The 25,102-nt window shown below is 43.3% G+C and overlaps 1 protein-coding gene across 19 annotated transcripts in view; it reads left to right on the forward strand.

The window, feature by feature from the left end:
- Positions 1-25,102, forward strand: part of MBD5 (methyl-CpG binding domain protein 5) — a 248,204-nt gene that overhangs the window by 174,062 nt on the left and 49,040 nt on the right. For 15 of the 19 annotated variants that reach the window (XR_006284870.1, XR_006284871.1, XM_043525239.1 and 12 more), the window contains 2 exons: positions 43-2,178; positions 23,184-24,209. Coding sequence is in view for 17 of the 19 variants with exons in the window: in XM_043525239.1 (XP_043381174.1) it covers positions 43-2,178; positions 23,184-24,209 (3,162 nt within the window). In the remaining 2 variants the exon portion in view is untranslated. The remainder of the gene's footprint in view (positions 1-42; positions 2,179-23,183; positions 24,210-25,102) is intronic. The other 4 variants (XM_037913159.2, XM_043525243.1, XM_043525244.1 and 1 more) reach the window with 1 other exon arrangement.

Below are 25,102 nucleotides of genomic sequence, written 5' to 3' on the forward strand. Positions count from 1 at the left end.
TAACAGATTTCAAAATATTAATTACTGTTTCTTTAATATCAGGTGCAACTCCAGTAGTACCTTCTCAAGCAGCAACTTCAAGATCAATGAGGAATAAATCACATGAAGGAATTACAAATTCTGTGATCCCAGAATGTAAAACTCCTTTCAAGTTGATGATAGGGGCATCTAATGCCATGGGTAGGCTTTATGTACAAGAAGTGACTGGAAGCCAGCAACAAGATCTTCATTCTGTCTATCCTAGGCAGAGATTGGGCAGTAACGATCATGGACAAAAGTCTCCATATCGCGGCAGTCATGGTGGAATGCCTAGTCCAGCTTCATCAGGATCACAGATATATGGAGATGGCTCAATCTCTCCTAGGACTGATCCACTTGGAAGCCCTGATGTTTTCACAAGAAACAATTCCAATTTTCATGGAGCGCCCAACTCTAGTCCTGTTCACATGAACAGGACTCCTTTATCTCCACCTTCACTAATGCTACATGGTTCTCCAGTTCAGTCATCCTGTGCAATGGCTGGAAGGACTAATATACCTCTTTCCCCAACCTTGACCACAAAAAGCCCAGTAATGAAAAAACCCATGTGTAATTTTTCAGCTAGTATGGAACTACCACGAGCAATGTTTCACCATAAACCACCCCAAGGCCCACCTCCACCTCCTCCACCTTCTTGTGCTCTTCAGAAAAAGCCATTAACATCAGAGAAGGATCCACTTGGCATTCTTGACCCTATTCCTAGCAAGCCAGTTAATCAGAATCCTGTTATCATTAACCCAACTACTTTCCATTCTAATGTCCATTCTCAGGTACCTGTAATGAATGTAAGCATGCCTCCTGCTGTTGTCCCTTTGCCAAGCAATCTCCCTTTGCCAACTGTAAAACCTGGTCACATGAACCATGGAAGTCATGTACAAAGAGTTCAGCATTCAGCTTCAACTTCCCTCTCTCCTTCACCAGTGACATCCCCAGTTCATATGATGGCATCTGGGATTGGAAGGATTGAGGCGTCTCCCCAAAGATCACGTTCATCTTCCACATCATCAGATCATGGAAATTTCATGCTGCCTCCAGTAGGACCACAGTCATCTTGTAGTGGTATCAAAGTTCCTCCCAGGTCACCAAGATCAACAATAGGGTCTCCAAGACCATCTATGCCATCAAGCCCTTCCACCAAGCCTGATGGACTTCATCAGTACAAGGACATCCCTAACCCGATAATTGCTGGAATGAGTAATGTACTAAATCCCCCAAGCAATGCAGTTTTTCCTACTGCATCTGCTGGAAGTGGTCCCCTGAAGAGTCAGCCTGGTTTGCTGGGAATGCCTTTAAATCAGATTTTGAATCAGCACAATGCTGCCTCTTTTCCAGCAAGTAGTTTACTCTCAGCAGCAGCCAAAGCACAGCTAGCAAATCAAAATAAACTTGCTGGTAACAACAATAGCAGCAGTAGCAATTCTGGAGCTGTTGCCAGTGGTGGCAACAATGAAGGACATAGCACTTTAAACACCATGTTTCCTCCTGCTGCCAACATGCTTCTACCAACAAGTGAAGGGCAAAGTGGTCGAGCAGCACTACGAGATAAACTGATGTCTCAGCAAAAAGACCCTTTGAGGAAAAGAAAACAACCAACTACCACAGTATTGAGTTTGCTTAGACAGTCTCATTTGGATAGTTCTGGAGTTCCTAAGCCTGGATCTGATTTGATAAGAAAGCAAAATCAAGGTTCATTTCCCATCAGTTCTATGTCTCAGTTACTTCAGTCCATGAGTTGTCAAAGTTCTCACATGAACAGCAATAGTACCACCGGTTGTGGGAGCTCAAATACTGTTTTGCCTTGTTCTGCTAACCAGATGCATTTTACAGACGCCAATATGAACTCTGGCACTCTTCAGAATTCATTGACACAGAGCTTACCTTTAAGAGGGGAAGGTATGCACTGCCAGAATGCAAACACTAACTTTGTCCATGGTACTAGCCCAGGCCCAAACAACCATCTTGCAGGCTTAATAAATCAGATGCAGGCTAGTGGGAACTGTGGGGTGCTTAGTCAGTCAGGAATGGCTTTAGGAAATTCATTACATCTGAACCCACCTCAGTCAAGAATCCACGCATCCTCCACTCCAGTGATACCAAACAGCATTGTTAGCAGCTGTAATCAAACAAGTCCTGAAGCAGGTAGGTTTCCTTTTAAAGGGGTACCTGAATGTCTGACAGTTTTGAACTACGTTATGAATTGTTTCTAAATGTATATTGTCATTTAATCATACAGGCATAAAAAGTATGCCTGTCTCAGACTGATTACCAGATAAAAACACAATCAGACCAAGACAAAAACAGCAGTAGACTAAAATCACATTTTCTTTACACCAAAGGATCATGTTCACAAAACGTGGAGTGCCCCCCTCCCCATTAGCTCCTACAAAACTGATACTCCCAATAGATAAAATGTATATACCTATCCAGGCTGATAAAAACCTCAACTGTCCCCAGACATATGCCCAAATAGATCAGTTTTGAGCATATCCTAAAGGTCAACAGATTGGGGCTATTTAAGACCAAGGGGAGTGAATTTCAGAGTTATGGGGCTGTGGTAGTATGGCACAGGACAGAGAGAGTTCTCAAGGGATCACTTCTCAATATGATTAGAGCTTTATATGTCCTAAGCAACACCTTTAAACTCTACCCAGAAATCCACAAGCAGCCAAGGCAGACTCTGGAGTACTGCTCATGGTCATGGCAAGATACGCTTAATAAGCAGACCACTGCCTTCTGCACCAGCTTCAGTTGCTGGGTTGATTTAAGAGGAATCCCCATATAGAACACATTTCAGTAGTCTAATCGATGAAAACTCGGATAAAGGTAGCAAAGTCCATATCCAAGAGTGCAGGTTGTAACCTCCTGACCAGACACAGATGGGAAAAAATACCATCATGGTTATGAACATCTAACAGCTGGATGGGTAACAAGATCCCAAAATTGCTAAGTTAAGTGACAAGCAGCAAGCAAACACCCTCAATAACAGAAACCAACATAATCATTATTACATTCTATGGCTGCTTCTCACAACCTACCAATGCCATCTGAGTCTTCTTTGGATTAAGCCTCTGCCAATTCATTCAAATCGATGCCCAGTCACTACCCAATACTGCAAAAGAAGCTCAGCCTCATCTTCTGTGTTGGATAAAATGGAGATAGAGAGCCAAATATCAGCAAACTGAAAACACTTCCATCTTTCCCTTTCAGTAACACTCCCTGTATGTATTGAGCACTGATGGCATTATGTCCTTTGTCTAATGATTGACCAAATCCAATCCTCCATAACACATTGTTTTGCTAGTGATGGGATGATGATTATCTTTTGATTTTGAGGTAAATCCATTTCCTCTAAATTATTTAGCAGACAGACCTTGGAATTATACAGACCTGAACTTTCTCAACATATTTTATAACTAGTAAGCTGGTACTAAAAGTTAGCAGTCCATCTGCATTTCTGTGTTATTTGTAGGATCACCCACTACCATACCATGCCACTATAGTTTTTTGTCAAAGTCACAGCAGGATGATAACTATTGTATAAGAAGTTAGGAAGTTTCAGACATATACAGTCTATACCAATGTACAAGAGTGATTTAGCCAAAGAAGTGTGCTGTGGATTTTGGATACTCTACTTTATTTGAGTTTAGTTTTGTGGGTTTTTTGGTTTGTTTTTTACATATTTTAGTTGCTAATTCATTGTGAAACAGTTACTCCTTAATTGGTTTTAAATGCCAGTTTGAGTGACAAGTAGTCCTAATGTTTACTAATCAGAAACTAGTTACTGTGACAAATGGAAGAATCAACAAGAACTAGATAGCTGGCTATTAGCATGTGCTTTTAATAATACTTTAGATCAGAGGTTCAGATTTTTCCATCCTAACTCACGTTTTCTTATTCCACAAATAGCACCTTTTATTTCAAGGTACTCTTAAGCATAAGGATGACAAAATTTGGCTCTAAAAGTGAAATCTAAAAAAATCCAATTTACTATTCATGTTTTTTGCATTTCTCTCAGCTTGAGCAGTGAAAATCAATTAAGTCAATTTCATTTTTCTGGGTCTCAATGCTGTAATATTTTGATTGCAAACACTATTCAAAAACAACTGAAGTATAGAGGGATCTGGTAAAAACCCCTACATACAGATTATCTATCACTTTCCATTACAAAAGATCCTAACTCCTCCACTGCTTGCAGTATGCCTTTGAAATTAGGTCATGGAATTTCCTTGAGAGTAGGGCCAGGCCTTTTCTGTTCATCCCATGAAATCCTGTTTAAATTTGGCTGTTATAAGGTATTGAAAATTGTCATTTCCCATCTCTGATTTGTGGTGCTCAGCATAATTTTGCAGGATAACAAAATCTCTGTATAATCTAAGGCTGGGCCGCTAAGGCCACTATTGCAACAGCAGTTGACACTGGAAATCCTCAGGGCAGAAACTGCCCAGCTGTGGCTGAAAGAGCGGAGGGATGGGAAAGAGGAAAAGTGAGCTGTGCTAACTGAGCCACATCCAGGAAGGCTCCAGCACATGCCCCCTTTTCTAGGATACCATTTGGAGCAGGAACTCACCACCATTTGCCATGGACACTAGAGTTCTAGATTCACTTCTTCTGATGACTGGCGTTAGTATTTCCATACCCTTCACTTCACATCTCTCACTATTAATCAGTGCTTCCTACCCCATTGTGAGTTTACAGAAGTTGAAGATAGATCCCAGCTCTAATATGGCAGACCCAAATTGTAGTCACTGAGCCCCACTGCCTCTCAGAAATAAACTGCCATATTTTTGTCCTTGGCTATGCTGTCTGTAAAACAGGGCATAGATAACCCACTGTATCACTATGTGGTGCATCAGCCTGTGTGAACCAGCCACTAAAGGAGAACAGCTTTCTCTTGCTGCTAGCTAATGTAGTTAGTCCAGTAGATGTAGTTGTGGAGATCTGTGCTGCAGTACTGAAGATTCAGGGTTCTAATCCTGATCATGATGCATGTGTTTATTGTAAATTGTGGATGATAATACTTTCTTATCTGCCAAGGGAGTTGTGAAGCTAAATTCATTATCTCCTGGGGGAGTTGTGCAGATTAAATTCATTAATATTTATGAGACACTTGGAAAAAAATGATTACATATTCAGTACTGGGTTTGGGTGGTGTGCAGTGAATAATGCATTGGGCTACAAGTTGACTGAGAAAATGTAACTGCCTTATTCCTAGAGCACTGTCCATCCTCTGCAATGAATGAGGCAGGGATCTTGCGGAAAGAATCGAATATGATCATATAATTAAAGACTGCAACATCGTGCATATGCATAAAGACAGGTTTCAGAGTAGCAGCCGTGTTAGTCTGTATTCGCAAAAAGAAAAGGAGTACTTGTGGCACTTAGAGACTAACCAATTTATTTGAGCATAAGCTTTCGTGAGCTACAGCTCACTTCATCGGATGCATAAAGTGGAAAGTACAGGGAGGAGATTTTATACATACACACAGACCATGAAAAAATATACATTGTAAGGAGAGTGATCATTTAAGATGAGCTATGCATAAAGGGTCATTACCTAGTTTCTAGATGGTTGTGCTACACAAATAATTTTCTTTTAATGTAGAGTTTTTGTATGTAATTGAAACATAACAATTAATGAAACATTTTAAATGGCTTTAGGTTTTGAAAAAGTTTGAGGTTTGAAATAGTAACAGGGTAGAAGAGACTAGCATCCGGGGGCCGGGGGGGAGGGGGGAAATAGTGTGGGGTGGTTATATGAATGCACCAAAAGAAAGAAAACAATGTGCATAATATGATTCTAACCAGGAGGAACCATTTACACTCATTTAGAAAGGTAGTGTTACACATTTTTAACTCTTTCCACATTTTGTCACACATTCCCTGGTTAGGATGTTAACAGGTCAGATTACTGTCCAATATCCTTAACAAATGAGGGCTGAAAGATTCAGGGGAAACTTCCTGCTTGAAGGATAGAACAAATTCTTCCAGAGTTAACCCATGTCCATCAGGTCAATGTTGTTATTAATTTACTCTTTGTGCAGCAGCCTCACCTAGAGGTCCTGACTGAGTTGAGGGGCTTGTTGAACTAGGCAATGTCCAAATACAAAGTTAGAGATGATCCCTGTCCTAAAAAGCTTACAATTTAAAGAGACAAAGGATAGTAGAAATCAGTATTATCTTCATACTCATTTTACAGCTGGGGACTGAGGTGTAGAGAGATGAAGTGACTTGCCTATAGTGGTGTTTGGTCTCAAAGTATATGAGAGACAAGGTGGGTGAGGTAATATCTTTTATTGGACAAACTTCTGTTACTGCTTGACTTGTCTATAGTCATACAGCAAGACTGTGGCAGAGCCAGCAACTGAACACAGAGCTCCTAAGGTCCAATCTAATACCTTCACCACAAGACCATCCTTCCCCTCTGAGAGGTGTTATTAATTGACCTAGTAATCACCACATCAATCGTCTATGCCATTAGATGTGGCCACAACTCATAAAAAAGGAAGGCCTTGATAGGGTGAGCTGGAAATACTTATTTGTTACTGTAAAGTTTATGGTAGGTGAAGAATTTTGCAGGTGGATTTTATTTCCCTGTATCGATACAGGTGCCTCTGTTCTTGAATGTTCATTCCTAATAAGTGCTAACAAATTTTAAAGGGACTCATGAATGCCAGCCCCCATCTCCCTTGTTATTTAACTCAGTTGTTGTCTGGGGGCTTGTCTTCACTACCGGGGTAGCTCAACCTAAGTTACGGTACTCCAGCTACATGAATAATGAAGCTGGAGTCAATGTAGCCTAGGTCGACTTCCCGCGGTGTCTTCACTGTGCTGCATCAATGGGAGAGACTTACCTTACTCTTCTCAGCAAGCTGGAGTACCTGGGTCGACTAGAGAGTGCTCTGCCATCGATTTAGCGGGTCTTCACTAGACCCACTAAATCAACACCTGCTGCATCAATTGCAGCAGCATCAATCTCCCCGTAGTGAAGACAAGCCCTCAGACCTCTCTCTAGGTCCTCACATCCAGACTAGGTCAAGTCTTGCAGATTCTTTCTGCATAACATAAGATTCAGCCTTTCCGATCCAGGCACAAAATATAATATAAACTCTTCATAGAATCATAGAATATCAGGGTTGGAAGGGACCTCAGGAGGTCATCTGGTCCAACCCCCTGCTCAAAGCAGGACCAATCCCCAACTAAATCATCCCAGCCAGGGCTTTGTCAAGCCTGACCTTAAAAACTTCAAAGGAAGGAAGTCCATCTTCAAAGTCCAGGCTCTCATCATGTTGCATCTTGATTATTGAAACATCCTTACCTCTTGACAAATGCAATCTTGAAGCACTCATATCTGTTCAGAATGATGCTGCAAAGATCATTTCCCTAGCCCATCTCTTTGACCATATCATCTTCTCTTTGCATCTCTCCATTGGCTCCCTTTTTGCTATCATAGCAAACTTAATCTATTTCTTTTCACTTTAAAGGCCCTTCACAACCTATCCCCACCCTATCTGTCATCTCTTATTAAGTATCAAAAGGCCAGCTCTCACCTGCGATCAACTCCTGATGCCAGTCTTCACTGTCCACTTGTGAAATTTTCAAACAAGCACCTTTGTGCTTTCTCCCATGTTGCCCCTCATGCTTTAAATGAATTCCTCCCTAAGCAGCAACAAAAGTAACTCATTATCCTCCTTCAGATCTCTCCTTAAAACCCTCCTCTGCCGTGAAGCCTACAAAATACTGACAACAGTTAAGTTGCTGGGTTGCAGAAAGCACTGTCTGTCATGCTGACCAATATTGTCTCATTATTACCTTGTACTCCCCTGTCTCTCTGACTATCCATCCGTTTTCTCTTATATTTAAGAGAAAGTAGAGAAAGAACTGACTATTTGTCCTGTGTTTCTACAACACCTAGCACGGCAGGGTCCTGGTCTGTGGCTGGGGCTTCTCAGTGCTATTATAATACAAATAAATAATAATACAAATAATACAAATAATTAATAATAAGACAGCTGAACTGTTATATCAGTAGAACTGGAGGCAAGGAATGCAAGGATATTTTTATATAGATATTACAGTCATGTAATGCAAATTTATATTTTTAAATCAGAAACAATAACTATGAAAGTGTGTATAGGCCCTTTTAAGGTTTGTGAGAGGAACTCTCCTGGATCTCTACTACTCTGATACAGGTTTTCCTGCGACAATACCTGTGGGAATGAGGACATGGTCCCTGCGTCCAGGGAGAGAAATGGGTCTCAGGCAAGACTTTAGTTTTAAAAAAAAAGAAAGAAACAAAAAAAATGCCTATGCTACTGACTCATGTTACAGGGTCTGAGAGTATAATTTCATGACCAGAATGGGCTAAGATTACCCTCAGTAGGGAGGGACAAGGTGGCTTGGGGTAGTTCCCAGGTGGCCTCTTTCTCAGATGTAGGAGCACAGGTTTACTGGGTGGCCATGTAATCCTTGCCAAGAGCAAGGTTCTCTGGAAAGTAGCTAAACCCTGCCCTTTGGCGTATTGGAGAAAGATCGGGAAGGAATCATGCCCTACTGTTGGGTCTCTCCTGAAAGTTATGGGCAAGAAAAACTCCTTTTCTTTAACATTTTTTTGTATAATCCTTTTGATTTATATTGGGGTTTAGAGGCAGACACCTCTAATAGGTGTCTGACCTAAATTCTTATAGGATGTGGTAACATTTTACTGCTTTTTCATTAGTGAGTTGAAAAAAGCCTCAGACAGGGAACATAAGAACCTAAGAATGGCCATACTGGGTCAGACCATCTAGCCCAGTGGCCTGTGCCAGATGCTTTGAAGGGAATGAAAAGAACAAGGCTATTTTGAGTGATCCATTCTCTGTCATCCAGTCCCAGCTTCTAGCAGTCAGGGGTTCAAGGACACCCAGAGAATGGGGTTGCTTCCCTGACCATCTTTGTGACTAGCCAGTGATAGATCTATCCTCCATTAACTTACCTCATTCTTTTTTTTTTTTAACCCAGTTATACTTTTGGCCTTCACTACATCCTCTAGCAATGAGTTCCACAGGTTGACTGTGCATTGTCTTTAGAAATACTTCCTTTTGTTTGTTTTAAACCTGCTGCCTATTAATTTCATTGCGTGATCCGTGGTTCTTGTGTTATGTGAAGGGGTAAATAACACTTCCCTATAAATTTTCTCCATACCATCAATGATTTTTTTTAGACCTCTACTATATCCCCACTTAGTTATTTCTTTTCCAAGTTGTATAGTCCCAGTCTTTTTTATCTTTCTTATTTATGGAAGCTGTTCCATAACCCTAATCATTTTTGTTGTCCTTCTCTGTACCTTTTCCAATTCAAATGTATCTTTTCTGAGATGGGGTGACCAGAGCTGCACACAGTATTCAAGGTGTGTGGACGTACCATGAATTATATAGTGATGTGATATTTTCTGTCTTTTTAGCTATCTCTTTCCTAATGGTTCCTAACATTGTTAGCTTTTTTTGACTGCCACTGCACGTTGAGCAGATGTTTTCAGAGAACTATCCACAATGATTCCAAGATCTTTCTTGAGTGTAACAGCTAATTTAGACATCTATCGTTTTTAATTCTATTTAAAACAAAACAAAGAGGTAAAAGAGAAATTCCCTCCATGTTACTTTGGCAGCTATTTCAGCTTATTATGAGTGTGATGAAGGTAGACCAGTTTCCATGTAATCCCTTGTTTCACAAGGTTCATGTCAGGTTTGATGCCTTTGAAACCCCAATTTAAAGAGTCTTCATGGGTTATTAATGAGGTCCAGACTAAGCTGGGGAAAGATGTTTTTATCTACTCTATACCTATGATCTTACCATTTTTGTATGGAAGTTCATTTTCTTGGTGGCAGTAAGGTCAGTTTGCAGAGTGAATATACTTTGAGTTCCATTGACTGATCTAGAGCCCTGCAGCAGGACTGGGATCCTGTGGGTCCCACACGACCTGCTGCCATAATAGTGGGAGCAGATAAAATGTTTGTTGTGGGCTGGATTGGGTAGGAAAAAAAAAAAGACTGCAGTAATTTGCGGAAAAACACTAAATCTCTTGTCAGTTTGTTCATAAATAGAATTTCAACAATGTAAAGCAAGTTTGGTTTTTTTTAAATAAAGGTTTTAGTACCTAAATTTAAGCGAGGGATAGAAGGAGATTCGATGTCTATTATAACAGGGGCTAAAGTATTTTTTTACATAGTTTAAGCAAGATTTGTTTTATTCTTTTAATGGTAAAAATTATGCCCGAATTCCGTATTTATATATATAATAATTTAACTGACTGTGGTGTGGTGGGGTTGTTTTTCGTTTGTTTGTTTTTGTAAAATGGAGGAATCTGACTCTCTTGTGGGATCGAAGATTTCTGCAGGTGGGAGCAAGATAAAAGTGCAAGAAACAATGCAGGAGGCAGGATGGGCGCGAGATTTAAAAAATAGTTCCTCACAGGGATCTAGACTGATCCATCTTATACCAAATTTACAAAGAGTAGTTGGGGCGTAGGTACAGCTGTTCAACTGATAATCCTTCGAAGCATACTAACAAGAGTTTTATTTCAATGATCTAATTATCTTGCCAACATTTTTAACATACCTGTACTGTATTCCCATCCAGGTGGGTTCCTTCTCCATAAGCTTGATTTTAAAAGGTCCCTTTGTTTTTATATGGAGTGGACAGGAGTCCACCCAGCTTTTTGTTTCATTTGGCACTGGTATGATAGAGATGAGAGGATCAACAAGCATGTGAACCAGGGTGATCCAGTGGATAAAGTGTATTAGATTTTCAGAAAGCCTTTGACAAGGTCCCTCATCCAAGGCTCTTAAGGAAAGTACGCTGTCATGGAATAAGAGGAAAGGTCCTCTCATGGATCGGTAATTGGTTAAAAGGTAGGAAACACAAGATGGGAATAAATTGTCAGCTTTCGGAATAGAGAGAGAGGTAAATAGTGTTGTCCCTCAGGGGTCTGTACTGGTCCCAGTCCTATTCAACATATTCATAAATGATCTGGAAAAAGGGGTAAACAAGGAGGTGGCAAAATTTGCAGATGATACAAAACTACTCAAGATAGTTAAGTCCCAGGCAGACTGCAAAGAGCTACAAAGTAGGGGTGTCAATTAATCACAGTTAACTCATGCGGTCAAAAAATTAACTGCATTTAAAAAAAATAATAGTGATTAATCGCACTGTTAAACAATAGAATAAAAATTGAAATTTATTAAATATTTTTGGATGTTTTTCTACATTTTCAAATACATTGATTTCAGTTACAACACAGAATACAAAATGTACACTGCTTACTTTATATTCTTTATTACGAATATTTGCACTGTAAAAATGATGAACAGAAGAAATACTATTTTTCAAGTCACCTCATACAAATACTGTAGTGCAATCTCTATCGTGAAAGTGTAACTTACAAATTTAGATTTTTTTTATTACATAACTGCATTCAAAAACAAAACAATGTAAAACTTTAGAGCCTACAAGTCTACTCAGTCCTACTTCTTGTATAGCCAATCACCAAGAAAAAACAAGTTTGTTTACATTTACGGGAGATATTGCTGCCTGCTTCTTATTTACAATGTCACCTGAAAGTGAGAACAGTCATTTGCATAGCACTTTTGTAGCAGGCATTGCAAGGTATTTACGTGCCAGATGGCTAAACGTTCGTATGCCCCTTCATGCTTCAGCCACCATTCTGGAGGACACGCTTCCATGCTGCTGATGTTCATTAAAAAAATAATGTGTTAATTAAATTTGTGACTGAACTCCTTTGGGGAGAATTGTATGTCTCCTCCTCTGTTTTACCTGCATTCTGCCATATATTTCATAGCAGTCTCAGATGATGACCCAGCACATGTTCATTTTAACGTTTTCACTGCAGATTTGACAAAATGCAAAGAAGGTATCAATATGAGATTTCTAAAAGTAGCTACAGCACTCAACTCAGGGTTTAAAAATCAGATTTTAGATGGCACTTCAAAGAGGGACGAGGCGTGGAGCACGCTTTCAGAAGTCTTAAAAGAGCAACACTCAGATGCGGAAACTACAGAACCCGAACCACCAAAAAAGAAAATGAACCTTCTGCTGGTGGCATCTGACTCAGACGATGAAAATGAACATGCATCGGTCCACTCTGCTTTGGATCATTATCAAGCAGAACCCATCGTCAGCATGGACGCATGTCCTCTGGAATGGTGGTTGAAGCATGGAGGGACATATGAATCCTTAGCGCCCCTGGCATGTAAATATCTTGCAACATCAGCTACAACAGTGACCTGCTAACACCTGTTCTCGCTTTCAGATGACATTGTAAACAAGAAGTGGGCAGCATTATCTCCTGCAAATGTAACCAAACTTGTTTGTCTGACTGATTGGCTGAAGTAGGACTACGTGGACTTGTAGGCTCTAAAGTTTTACATTGTTTTATTTTTGAATGCAGTTATTTTTTTGTACATAATTTGACATTTGTAAGTTCAACTTTCATGATAAAGAGATTGCATTATAGTACTTATATTATGTGAATTGAAAATACTATTTCTTTTGTTTTTTACAGTGAAAATATTTCTAATAAAAACTAAATACAAAGTGAACACTGTACACTTTGTATTCTGTGTTATAACTGAAATTAATATATTTGAAAACGTAGAAAACATCCAAAACTATTTAAATAATGGTATTCTATTATTGTTTCACAGTGCGATTAATTGTGTGATTAATCGCGATTCATTTTTTTAATCGCTTGACAACCCTACTGCAAAGTGATCTCACAAAAGTGAATGACTGGGCAACAAAATGGCAGATGAAATTCAGTGTTGATAAATGCACAGTAATGCACATTGAAAAACATAAGCCCAACTGTACATATAAAATGATGGGGTCTAAATTAGCTGTTACCACTCAAGAACTGTCATTGTGGATAGTTCTCTGAAAACATCCACTCCATGTGCAGCAGCAGTCAAAAAAGGTAACATAATGTTGGGAATCATTAAGAAAGGGAAAGATAATAAGACGAAAAAATATCATATTGCCTCTATATAAATCCATGGTACACCCACATTTTGAATACTGAGTGCAGATGGGGTCATCCCACCTCAAACAAGATATACTGGAATTGGAAAAGTTTCAGAAAAGGGCAACAAAAATGATTGGGGTATGGAACAGCTTCGGTATGAGAAGAGATTAATAAGATTGGGACTTTTCAGCTTGGAAAAGAGATGACTAAGGGGGGATATGATAACGGTCTATAAAATCTTGACTGGTGTGGAGAAAGTAAATAAGGAAGTGTTGTTTACTCCTCATAACACAAGAACTAGGGGTCACCAAATGAAATAATTAGGCAGCAAGTTTAAAACAAATAAAAGGAAGTATTTCTTCACACAATGCACAGTCAACCTATGAAACTCTGTCAGAAGATGTTGTGAAGACCAAGACTACAACAGGGTTCAAAAAAGAACTAGATAAATTCATGGAGGATAGGTCTGTCAATGGTGATTAGCCAGGATGGGCAGGGATGGTGTCCCTAGCCTCTGTTTACCAGAAGCTGGGAATGGGGGATGGGATGGATCACCTGACGATTACCTGGTCTGTTCATTCCGTCTGGGGGACCTGGCAAAGGCCACTGTCAGAAGACAGTATACTGGGCTAGATGGACCTTTTGGTCTGACCCAGTATGGCCGTTCTTATGTTATGTTGACAGATTCTGCTGTTAAAAGAAAACCATGTGTGAATGTCTTTCTTGTAGTATTTCTGAGCCTGGCCTTCAGGACTCCTTCTAATAGTCACACTCTCTGAGCAGTATTAAATACCTGACATTTAAAAAAAGAACTTTTTCCTTTTTTTCAAATAGGGAATTCCTGCTTTGAGTGCTTGCTCATGTCGATTCCATTGTAGGTGTGTGTGCGCCCACGTTTGCGGTTGTCAGAGAGTTTTGTCTTGTAGGGCCGGCTGTGGCACCCTCTGGAGCGCTGTGCTTATGCTGCGGTATATCAGGTGCCGCTGGCCCTGCACCCTCTCAGTTCCTTCTTACCACCCGTGGTGGTCAGTTGGAGCACCTCTGTCCCTTGCTTTGCAAGCGGTCAGCGTTCTCTTTTATCTTAGCCTTGTGCTTCCAGCTGTAAATAGTTTAATCATTTTTTAGCTGATTGTTAAGTACCTGTTATGTGTTTAGTTAGTGTCCCGGCAGGGACTTTGCCCCAGGTGGAGTGGGGACATGCTCCGTTCTCCAGTTTTCAAGCCCCGCTCTTTGTGTAATAGGCCTATGCCTGTTAGTGACTCACATGAGAGTTGTCTACAGTGCCTCAGGGAATTCCACGTAAAGAAGCGGTGTTACATCTGCCAGAACTTTCATCCTTGGACACAAAGAGAGTGCGACATATGCCTCAGGGCCCTCCTGATCCAGGCTGCCATATGCCCAGCTTCAGAGTCATCATGGCCTGAACCGGCACCCAGCGCATCAACTTCGATGCATAGCGCATCCCCTTCGCCTATCCTGAAGAAGAAGAAGATGGCACTGAGCAAGCCCAACCAAGGTGCACTGGGCAAAGAACACTGCTCGGGCCTTACGCTCACTCTGGACCCACAAAAGGGCTCTCAGCCCTGGGGAGTTCCTCCCCCTGAAAGGACCCGCCACCGACTTCAGGGAGTGATAAAGGGCCCAAGCTGACAGTGCAGTCAACGCTCTGACCCCCCAGCACCTGGAGAGCTAAGAGCACCTCTGCCACAGCCAGCATCACATGCGGCAGTGGATCCCATGAGGGCAAATCCTCCAGCAAGGCCTCACACAAAACAAGTGAGCGCCACTGGTCTCCGGAGCCAAGACAGAGCCCTAGATCGCCACATTCTTGGTCTCCACATTGGCCCAGGTCTCTGGCTCGCTGCTACGAGTCATCGTCACAGCCATCCCGATCCCCATCTTCAGGCCAGAGCTTGCCCAGGCGTTGACAATCTCCCCAGCACCCATCTTTGTCACATTGTTGGTCACCATTGCTGAGACCTCGAGGTCACTCCCTGACATGGCGCCGCTTGCCCTACTCCTGGTACCGGTCGTACCGTTCCCAGCATCGGTCACCGGCGGCGACAGTAAGCTGCCAAACCCAAGACTCCACAGCCTCACCTTGTTCACCAGAAGATGACGACTTCTTCGGCTCAGAGGCACAGTTCAACCCCTTGCCCGGAGGGCATGGCCGCGGCATTGGTGCTGACCTGGCAGCAGGGCCAGTGGCCGACCCAAAGGCCTTATTGGAACACATAGGGTGTTCCCATCACGCCATTGCCCCACTCCCGCCAGCCCTCGGTCGCCACGTCAGACATGCCAAAGTTAGCACCCATGGCACCGACAGCACTGGGTTCAGTGCAAGACGCTCCAGCAGCCACTGTTGATGAGGAGCTGGTATTCACTCCAAGGCCGCCCTCTCCAATGGTTGAGGACACCGCCAGATCTCCCCCGGTCGTCCAATCTTCATCCTCCTCTCCAGGCGAAGTGGCGGGCCCCTTGAGAGCTAGTCTGCCAGACAATTTTAGGGAGTATCAGGCGCTGCTCCGCAGAGTGGCTTCCAACCTGGGTCTCAAGGCGGAGGAGATGGAGGAGCAGTCGAACACATAGTTTTATGTGCTCTCAAGGTCCACCCCAGCCCCTATCGTGCTCCCAGTACATGAGGGCGTCCTGAACGTTGCCAAAACCAGCTGACAAACCCCGTCCTCCAACCCACCCACTTGTAAGAGGGCGGAAAAGAAGTAATTTGTCCCTGCAAATGAGTTTGAGTACTTGTACACCCACCTGCCACCGGGTTCGTTGGTCATCTCGGTGGCCAACGAGAGGGACAGATGGGGGCCCATCAGTTCCACTCGTAAAAATAAGGAGGCCAAGAGGCTGGATTTGTTTGGTTGCAAAATGTATTCTATGGCCAGCTCCAGTTTCAGGTGGTAAACACCAGGCTCTCTTGGTTCGCAATAAGTTGTGGGACTCTTCTCAAGTTCAAGGACTTCATGTCCCAGGAGATGGCCAAGGAGTGCTCCCTCCAAATGGCCTGGGACCTGGCAGGTTCAGCTGCATGGGTGGTCGCTTCAGCGGTGGTCATGCGGCCCCGTTCCTGGCTCCAGACCGCTGGCCTGTCCCAGAAGATGCAGGCCTCTATTCGGGACCTCCCATTTGGCGGTGTCTGCCTGTTCTCTGACCAAACAGATGCGCGTCTGCACGGCCTGAAAGACACGTGGGCAACCTCCACTCTCTGGGTATGCGCACTCCTCAGGTGTTGAGACAGCCGTTTTGGCCTCCTCCGCCACCTTGACAATGGCAGCCTCAGCAAGGGCCTGTAAGGAAATAGGACGTTGGGTTCAGCCACTGCCACCCTTGGTCACCCTAGTCTCCTGCGCAGCCTGGCCCAGAGAAGCCCCAGAGGGGCCAGAAGTGCTCATTTTGAGGGTGCACTCAGGAACAATGCACCAGTCAACTGCCCGGATCCTTTCCGTTTTTTCCTCAACGGCCTTTTCCCCCCTGGTCGTGGGTTACGTTGGACTGCTGGGTCCTGGACATAGTGGCTCGGGGCTATACCCTGAAATTTCTGGCCACTCCTCCCTCCCATCACCCCACTTCCCCATCCTTCTTCAGGGACCCTTCTCACGAGCAACTCAATCAGGAGGTCAAGAAGCTCCTAAGTTTGGGAGCTGTGGAAGAGGCTCCTCGAGACATGGAAGGAAGAGGATTCTACTCCCGCTACTTCCTAATCCCGAAGGCAAAAGAGGGCCTCAGACCCATTCTGGACCTGTGGGGCCTCAACGAATCTCTCAAGAAGTTGGAAGTTCCACATGGTCTCCCTGGCCTCCACCATCCCTTCCCTGGATTCAGGGGGCTGGTACCCCACTCTTGACTTCAAGGACTCTTACTTTCATGTCTCCATATTCCCAGGACACAGGTGTTTCCTGCATTTCATAGTGGCTGGGCACCACTTCCAGTTCACAGCGGTACCCTTTGTCCTATCCTTGGCCACTAGGGTGTTCACAAAATGCATGGCGCCGATGGCAGCTTTCCTGAGGCGTCGAGGGGTCCAGATCTTCCCATATCTTGACGACTGGCTCATTAAGGGCAGGTCTCCGGAGCAGGTGCACAGGAGCCTTGATTTGGTGTGCTCCATCTGTGGCAACCTGGGCCTGTTAATAAATACAGAAAAATCCATGTTAACGCTGGTCCAACGCATAGAGTTCATCGGAGCAGTTCTCGACTCTACACGGGCCAGGGCCTTCCTGCCAGAAGTGTATTTTCAGGCTATAACGGACTTGATCTCCCTCATAAAGAGCCAACCACTCACCACAGCCCACACATGACTGTGACTGATATGCCACATGGCCACATGAACATACGTGGTCAACCACGCCCAGCTTCCTCTGAGGCCTCTGCAAGCGTGGCTGGCCTCAGTTTGTTTTCCCAGCAGGCATCCCCTGGACCGAGCAGGTCATGGTGCTGAGCCACATCTTCTTGTCTCTGGACTGGTGGCAGGATTCCAATTCGGTGCAGCAAGGAGTCCCCTTTGCAACCCCATCTCCGTCGCTCACCCTGGTCTCAGACGTGTCTGATCTGGGCTCAGGAGCCAATCTGGGTGAGCTGAATACCCAGGATCTCTGGCTACAACACAAGCTAGGCTTTCATATGAATGTCAGGGACCTCAGAGCAATTCGCCTGGCCTGCCAGGCTTTCCTGCCCCACCTGGAAGGCAAGGTGGTGCAGGTTCTGACAGACAATACTGCTGCGATGAATTACGTCAACAGGCCGGGCAGCACATCTGGGACTTCTGTGTGTCTCAGGCTATTCATTTGGTAGCCACCCACCTGCCCGGAACCAAGAATGTCCTGGCAGATCACCTCAGCAGGACCTTCTTGTCTTGCCACAAATGGTCACTCCATCTGGAGGTGGTCAGCCTAGTTTTTCACAGGTGGGGAACTCCTTGGGTGAACCTGTTGCATCCAGGCAGAACAGAAAGTGCCACGTGTTCTGTTCTCTGCTGGGCAGAGACAAGGGCTCCTTCCTGATGCTGGGGTCGGGAGCACTGATGTACGCCTTCCCGCCAATATCGTTAATCCACAAGGTCCTGCTAAAGGTAAAGCAAGACAAAGTGACAGTCATCCTCAAAGCCCCAGCGTGGCCTCATCAACACTGGTTTGGCATGCTGCTGAGTCTTTCGGCACCCAACCCGCTGCAGCTGCCTCTTTGGCCGGATCTGCTGTCCCACAACCACAGTGATCTACTGCATCCAAACCTGGCAGCGCTGCAGTTGACTGCCTGGCTACTGGGTGGCTAACTGGGGAAGAATGGCGGTGTTCCACTGGTGCCCAGCAGGAAACCCTCCACCAGGGCTACCTACGTGGCAAAGTGGAAGCGGTACTCGTATTGGGCCTCGGATCGCCGCATTCATGAGGAAGAGGCCCCACTGCAGGACATCCTGGACTATTTGCTGCACTTTAAGCTCCAGGGGCTGTCGCTATCTTCAGTCAAGGTACAGCTGGCGGCCATTTCAGCTTTCTGCCCTCCATTTCAAGGCAGAACGGACTTCACCCATCCCATGACGGTGCAGTTCCTGAAAGGTCTGGAGCGCCTTTGCCCGCATGTCCGGGACCTGGTACCTCCTTGGGACCTGCATCTTGTGTTGTCAAGGCTCATGGGGGCCCCCCTTCAAGCCCTTTTCTTCCTGTTCCCTCCTGCTTCTCTCCTGGAAAGTCTCGTTTTGGGTTGCCATAACTTTGGCCCATAGGGTGACCAAGATCAGGGCACTCATGTCGGAACCGCTTTATACAATCTTCTGTGAGGACAAGGTCCAACTGCGTCTGCACCCAGCATTTCTGCCCAAGGTTGTCTCCCAGCTCCATACTTGTCAAAGCCTCATACGACTGATGAGGAATGCAGGCTGCATACCCGGATATCAAACAGGCACTGGCCTTCTACATAGATAGAACAAAGCCGTTCTGTAAGTCTACACAATTGTTTGTTGCTGTCGTGGAGAGGACGAATGGTTGCCCAGTGTCTACCTAGAGAATCTGGGCCTGGATCACGGCCTGCATCCACTACTGCTATGAGCTGGCAAAGGTGCCCCCACTAGCGATCATGATGGCTCACTCGACTAGGGTGCAGGCGTCATCGGCAGCCTTCCTTGCTCAGGTGCCAACCCAAGAAATTTGCCATGCCGCAACCTGGTCATCTGTCCACACGTTTGCTTTCCACTATGCGCTGACCCAGCAAGCTAAGATGACGCTGGTTTCGGCAGAGCAGTACTCCAATCTGAAAGACTGTGAACTCCGAGCCCACCTCCAGGTATTCTGCTTGTGAGTCACCTGCAATGGAATCGACATGAGCAAGCACTTGAAGAAAAAACGATTACTCACCTTTTGCAACTGTTGTTCCTCAAGATGTATTGCTCATGTCCATTCCATTACCCGCCCCCCTGCCCCTCTGTCGGAGTAGTCGGCAAGAAGGAACTGAGAGGGCGCAGGGCTGGTGGCACCTGATATACCACCGCATGAGCGCAGCACTCCAGAGGGCGCCACAGCCAGCCCTACGGATCCCGCTACGGCATCAGTTCTCAAACTGTGGGTCAGGACCCCAAAGTAGGTCGGGACCCCATTTAATGGGGTTGTCAGGGCTGACGTTACACTTCCTGAGGTCCGGGGCCAAAGCCTGAGCCCCGCAGCCCAGGGCCAAAGGCTTCAGCCTTGGGTGACAGGGCTCAAGTTACAGGCTTTGGCTTCGGTCCCCCTTGTGGGGTCGTGTAGGAATTTGTTATCAGAAGGGGGTAGCGGTGCAAAGAAGTTTGAGAACCCCTCCACTAAGGCAAAAGTCTGTAGCGACCACACACGTGGGCGCACATACACCCACAATGGAATGGACGTGAGCAAGACATCTCAAAGAACCACAATTACAAAAGGTGAATAACCCTTTTTTTGTCTTTCAGGATTCAATCCTGCACTACTAATAGATACCAATGTTTACCTGACACATCAGAGCTAGAAATATACTGTTAGAAAAAGAAGATTCCCTGCTTTCCAGTGAAATGCAAGTAACTTGCTTCTAGCCCTGGAAAGTCCTTAAAATATGCTACATTATGTTTGAAAAAGTTACTTAATGTTTTCAGAGGTTTCTAAAATATAGTAACAGGTTTCAGAGTAACAGCCGTGTTAGTCTGTATTCGTAAAAAGAAAAGGAGTACTTGTGGCACCTTAGAGACTAACCAGTTTATTTGAGCATGAGCTTTCGTGAGCTACAGCTCACTTCATCGGATGCATAGCATATCGTGGAAACTGCAGAAGACATTATATACACACAGAGACCATGAAACAAAACTTCCTCCCACCTCACTCCCCCGCTGGCAACAGCTTATCTAAAGTGATCCTCAAGTAGAGCCATTTCCAGCACAAATCCAGGTTTTCTCACCCTTTCCCCCCCCCCCCCACACACACACATACAAACTCACTCTCCTGCTGGCAACAGCCCATCCCCCTTTGAAACCCCTCTTTATAATGCGCATGATAATCAAGGTGGGTCACCTCCAGCACTAATCCAGGTTTTCTAGTGCTGGAGGTGACCCACCTTGATTATCATGCGCATTATAAAGAGGGGTTTCAAAGGGGGATGGGCTGTTGCCAGCAGGAGAGTGAGTTTGTATGTGTGTGGGGGGGGGGGGGAAAAGGGTGAGAAAACCTGGATTTGTGCTGGAAATGGCTCTACTTGAGGATCACTTTAGATAAGCTGTTGCCAGCGGGGGAGTGAGGTGGGAGGAAGTTTTGTTTCATGGTCTCTGTGTGTATATAATGTCTTCTGCAGTTTCCACGATATGCTATGCATCCGATGAAGTGAGCTGTAGCTCACGAAAGCTCATGCTCAAATAAACTGGTTAGTCTCTAAGGTGCCACAAGTACTCCTTTTCTTTTTAAAATATAGTAGTTATTTTTGGTTTCTGTTCTCTGGGACCTGTACAGTCAAACTCATGGTACTAAGGATGTCTGGCTTATAGATATGAGAAATGAAAAATAGTATCAATAAAACATGCTAAAATTATTTCTAAATTGTTAATCCCTCTCATTGGGGATGAATTACACATTTCATGCATGTTGTTGCCTTTTGGAGCCAAAGTGACCGTCACAAACTCATATTAAAAAGAGAAAAACCCAAAACCTCTAACGTACCATTCCATTATGTTGATGTAGTCATGTTCCATGCAATCTGTGTGTGTGTAAAAGAGAGAGAGAGATTTTTTTTCTATGACATTTTGTTTTAGAGACTTTCAGTCTGCAGAAATGAGTATCTAATAGGAGAATTATCTTGACAGAAAACAAACTTACTTGACATACTTGTAATTCTCATTCTCTTACATGTCATTCAATTGCCACTCACCACCCTTGTCATTTCAGTGTTTGAAAGATTCCTTATGAACTTGTTTTATTTTCACTTTTTAATTAGCTTTTTTGGGGAAGTTGCCTACCACTCTGGATATATATTTCCAGACCACATATTAATTCCTGTGTACTGTACCATGTGGAGAGGGACAGTTTGTCTTTTGTTTTACTGTTTTGTCACGGGTTCCAGACTGCCGCCTGGAGAAATTTACTAGTCATAAAAGCATTTATACCAGTCCACTAACATGCTAGCCCAGGTAGCTTGTGAAATCCTGTTCTTATGATTACTAACTTGATTTCTGTCAAATTCAGCTGCAATATTTTATTTATTTATTTATTTATTTGTGCCATAATATTGTAGTTGCTTCCCAGAAAAGAAGGCATGATCCTTGGCCCAAGGAGCTCAACAGTTGACATCTCATGTAATATATATAACTATATGTAATGTTTGGCTGTCAATACTTTACACTTCTTGAATGATGGTATTGTGGGTTGTCCGATAAAAAATTGGATTCTGTCTTTAACAATTCTCTGAAGGTAGTTGAACTCCCAGTTTCCAGTAGTATTTGTTTCTGGAGTTTTGCTAAATTATAATTGATGCTCTCTGATTTTTATCTGATCAGCGGGCTACGCAATGGAATTTGCTGCAGCTTTTTAATAGAAGATAAAATAAATAGCTTTTATTGCTATAAAATTAATCTGCATTTTTACTATTTATGTTTTCCGAGACAAAGGGCATCTCTTTGGTCACCATGTAAGGTTGAAAAGTATGGTTTGAAGGTGGTTACATTCTGTTTTATTTCTTCTGCTCCTCTGACACATATCTTTTGCATACAGCTACTGTCAATTCAAACAAGAAATCTCCTTCAGGTAGGGGAAAACAGATAATTTATTTGTGGAGTCCAACATTGTTTAAAGATGATAGACAGATATGCAGAAACAGAAAAAGAATAACCAGTCTTGAATAAATAGCGTTTATTGTAAATCCACTCAGCAGGGAAGCTTTGGACTTCTCTGCCACTCCAAGCAAAGGATCCATCCAGGCCACCGAAATGACTTTACCTTTTTCTTCCAGAAAACTTCTGTTGTTTTCCTTGGCAACTTGTATTTGTCTTTAATGTTTTCTGGAGCTTGCCAGTTAAATTACACACTAATAATAATAATTATGCTTTCCTCCAAAGATGACAGAAATGATGTTTTACAAACAATAATTCACAAAACATACTGTGAGATGGGAAATGTTCTGATCATTTTACAGATGGAAAAAGCAATACAGTGGCAGAGTTGGGAATAGAATCAGGAAACTATGAGCCAGAATTCATGGATCTGATCTTAGGACCACACTCTTTACCATTAGGTTTTAAGGCCGTTGCTGATCATTTTAGCAGTGGATGTGGTGTGGGTTCAAGACTGAACATAGTAACAGATGGGTGGTTTTCAGTCCTAGACGAATCCAAAATATATTTAATAAAATAATGAAATCCTCTTATACAATTCTCTGCTGAAGGAGTTTGAAAAGAAGCATAAGTTTTTCATTTAAGCAGGATTCCAGTTGTGATGTGGCAATGGCATTTCTGTGTAGTATCAGAAATAATTCATTGCAAATTCTTTCTTATTAAAAAAAATGTTAAAATCATGCTGTTTGAATTTTCTTCTTCTGAGTGTTGGATATAGCTAAATTTGGATGAGTCTGGTTATCGTTGCAGTGATGATAAAATTTGACTTTTAATAGACATTATTAATATATGTATTGTTTTGTGTTACAGGGGGTTCAGGACCATCATCTTCCATAGCCATAGCTGGAACCAGCCAACCAGCCATCACAAAGACAACATCCGTTCTTCAAGATGGTGTTATAGTCACTACTGCAGCTGCAAACCCACTTCCGAGCCAGCTGCCTATTGGGAGTGATTTCCCTTTTGTTGGCCACGAACACACACTTCACTTTCCACAGAACTGCTCTTCAAACAACAATCTTCCGCATTCTTTGAATCCAAACCTTCTCAATTCTCTACCTATCTCTTTGCCAGTGAATCAACAACATCTCTTAAACCAGAATCTATTAAATATACTACAGCCTTCAGCAGGAGAAGGCAAGTCTGAGGTCATACTCAACCCTTTAGGTTTACTCAACCCAAGTGTAAATGCTGCGCTAGCTTTTCTCTCCAGTGACATGGATGGGCAGGTATTACAGCCTGCTCATTTTCAGCTTCTAGCAGCCCTACTTCAGAATCAAGCCCAAGCAGCTGCCATGGTTCCCCTACCATCTTTCAATTTGACCATCTCAGATTTGTTACAACAGCAAAATAACCCTGTACCCTCAGTAACACAGATGACAGCCCCACCAGACCATTTGCCAAGCAATCAGTCAGACAGCAGCAGAGCAGAGACCCTTTTAACCAACCCCCTGGGGAACCCTATACCAAGCTTTACAGGCACTGACACTACTTCTAACCCCTTGCTCCTCCCAGCTGTCACTGGGGCCTCGGGATTAATGGCCTTAAATCCCCAGCTGTTGGGAGGTGTCCTGAACTCCGCATCGGGCAACACTGCTAATCATCCAGAGATATCCATAGCAACCTCCTCCCAGGCAACCACTACCACAACCACTACATCATCAGCAGTGACAGCACTGTCTGTCTCAACACTTGGTGGGACAGCAGTGGTGTCAATGGCAGAAACATTGCTGAACATATCTAATAATGCTGGGAATACATCTGGTCCAGCTAAACTCAACAATAACTCTGTGGTGCCACAGCTACTTAACCCTCTACTGGGGACAGGTCTGCTTGGTAAGTTAAATTTTTTCACAGATTTAAAAAAAAAAAAACCGGTTGGGGGGAGAGTTTCTGATTCTATTTTCTATTATTAAAGACTCCATTTCATTGCACTATTTATAAAAAGGGTTTTGTATGTCACAGGTCATTGAATACTTCTAGAGAAAAACAACCTTTACTGTCAGAAATTTTAAATAGCAATTTTTAAAAATTCAGCGATATTTAATACTGTTTTTGGATATAATTTTATTTTCCATTCCCTCATTCTGATGCCACCAAACCTACTACACACACTTTAATTCAGTCAGGCAAATTGGACTCCTTTTATTTTTCATGTAATAAAAGCACAGGTGCATCTTTGGGATGCAGTGTTTTATTTCAAATATATGTGGCATCACAGGGTTAGTATGAGTAGCTGTGCAGTTGATGAAAAATGGCCAAGTGCATTTTTTCCATTTAAATTAAAAATACGCCAAAACCATAGCACATGTCCTATAAAGCACTCCAAGTAAAGCCTTGCACAAGTTCAGTGAAATAGGTTGCCCTTTCTAGGCCTTGATTGTACATTTCTGTTCTCATATTTCTTTGTTTTTCGTTTCTTCGTTGTAGTTTTGAAACTGAGGGTATCACACCTGACAAGCCCTTACATAACTGATGAAATCTTAAGCCTAAACTGTTCTCCTAAATCTCTAGTCCCTTGATGAATTTACCCAGAACGTGATATATTTTGTGTTCTGTGCTGTTTGGACTCAATAAGCAAATAACTATACCAGTAGGATGACCAAAATATTGTGTCAAAGAGCTGGAAAGCATTGCAGCTTTGTTACTTATGTCAAGCTACAAGATTGTTACTGTGAACTCAGCCCTACTTTTACAATATAATTTAATTTAGCATTAGGATTGTTATT

The sequence above is a fragment of the Chelonia mydas genome, chromosome 11 (genome assembly GCF_015237465.2).
Source record: "Chelonia mydas isolate rCheMyd1 chromosome 11, rCheMyd1.pri.v2, whole genome shotgun sequence".
Taxonomy (NCBI): Eukaryota; Metazoa; Chordata; order Testudines; family Cheloniidae; genus Chelonia; species Chelonia mydas.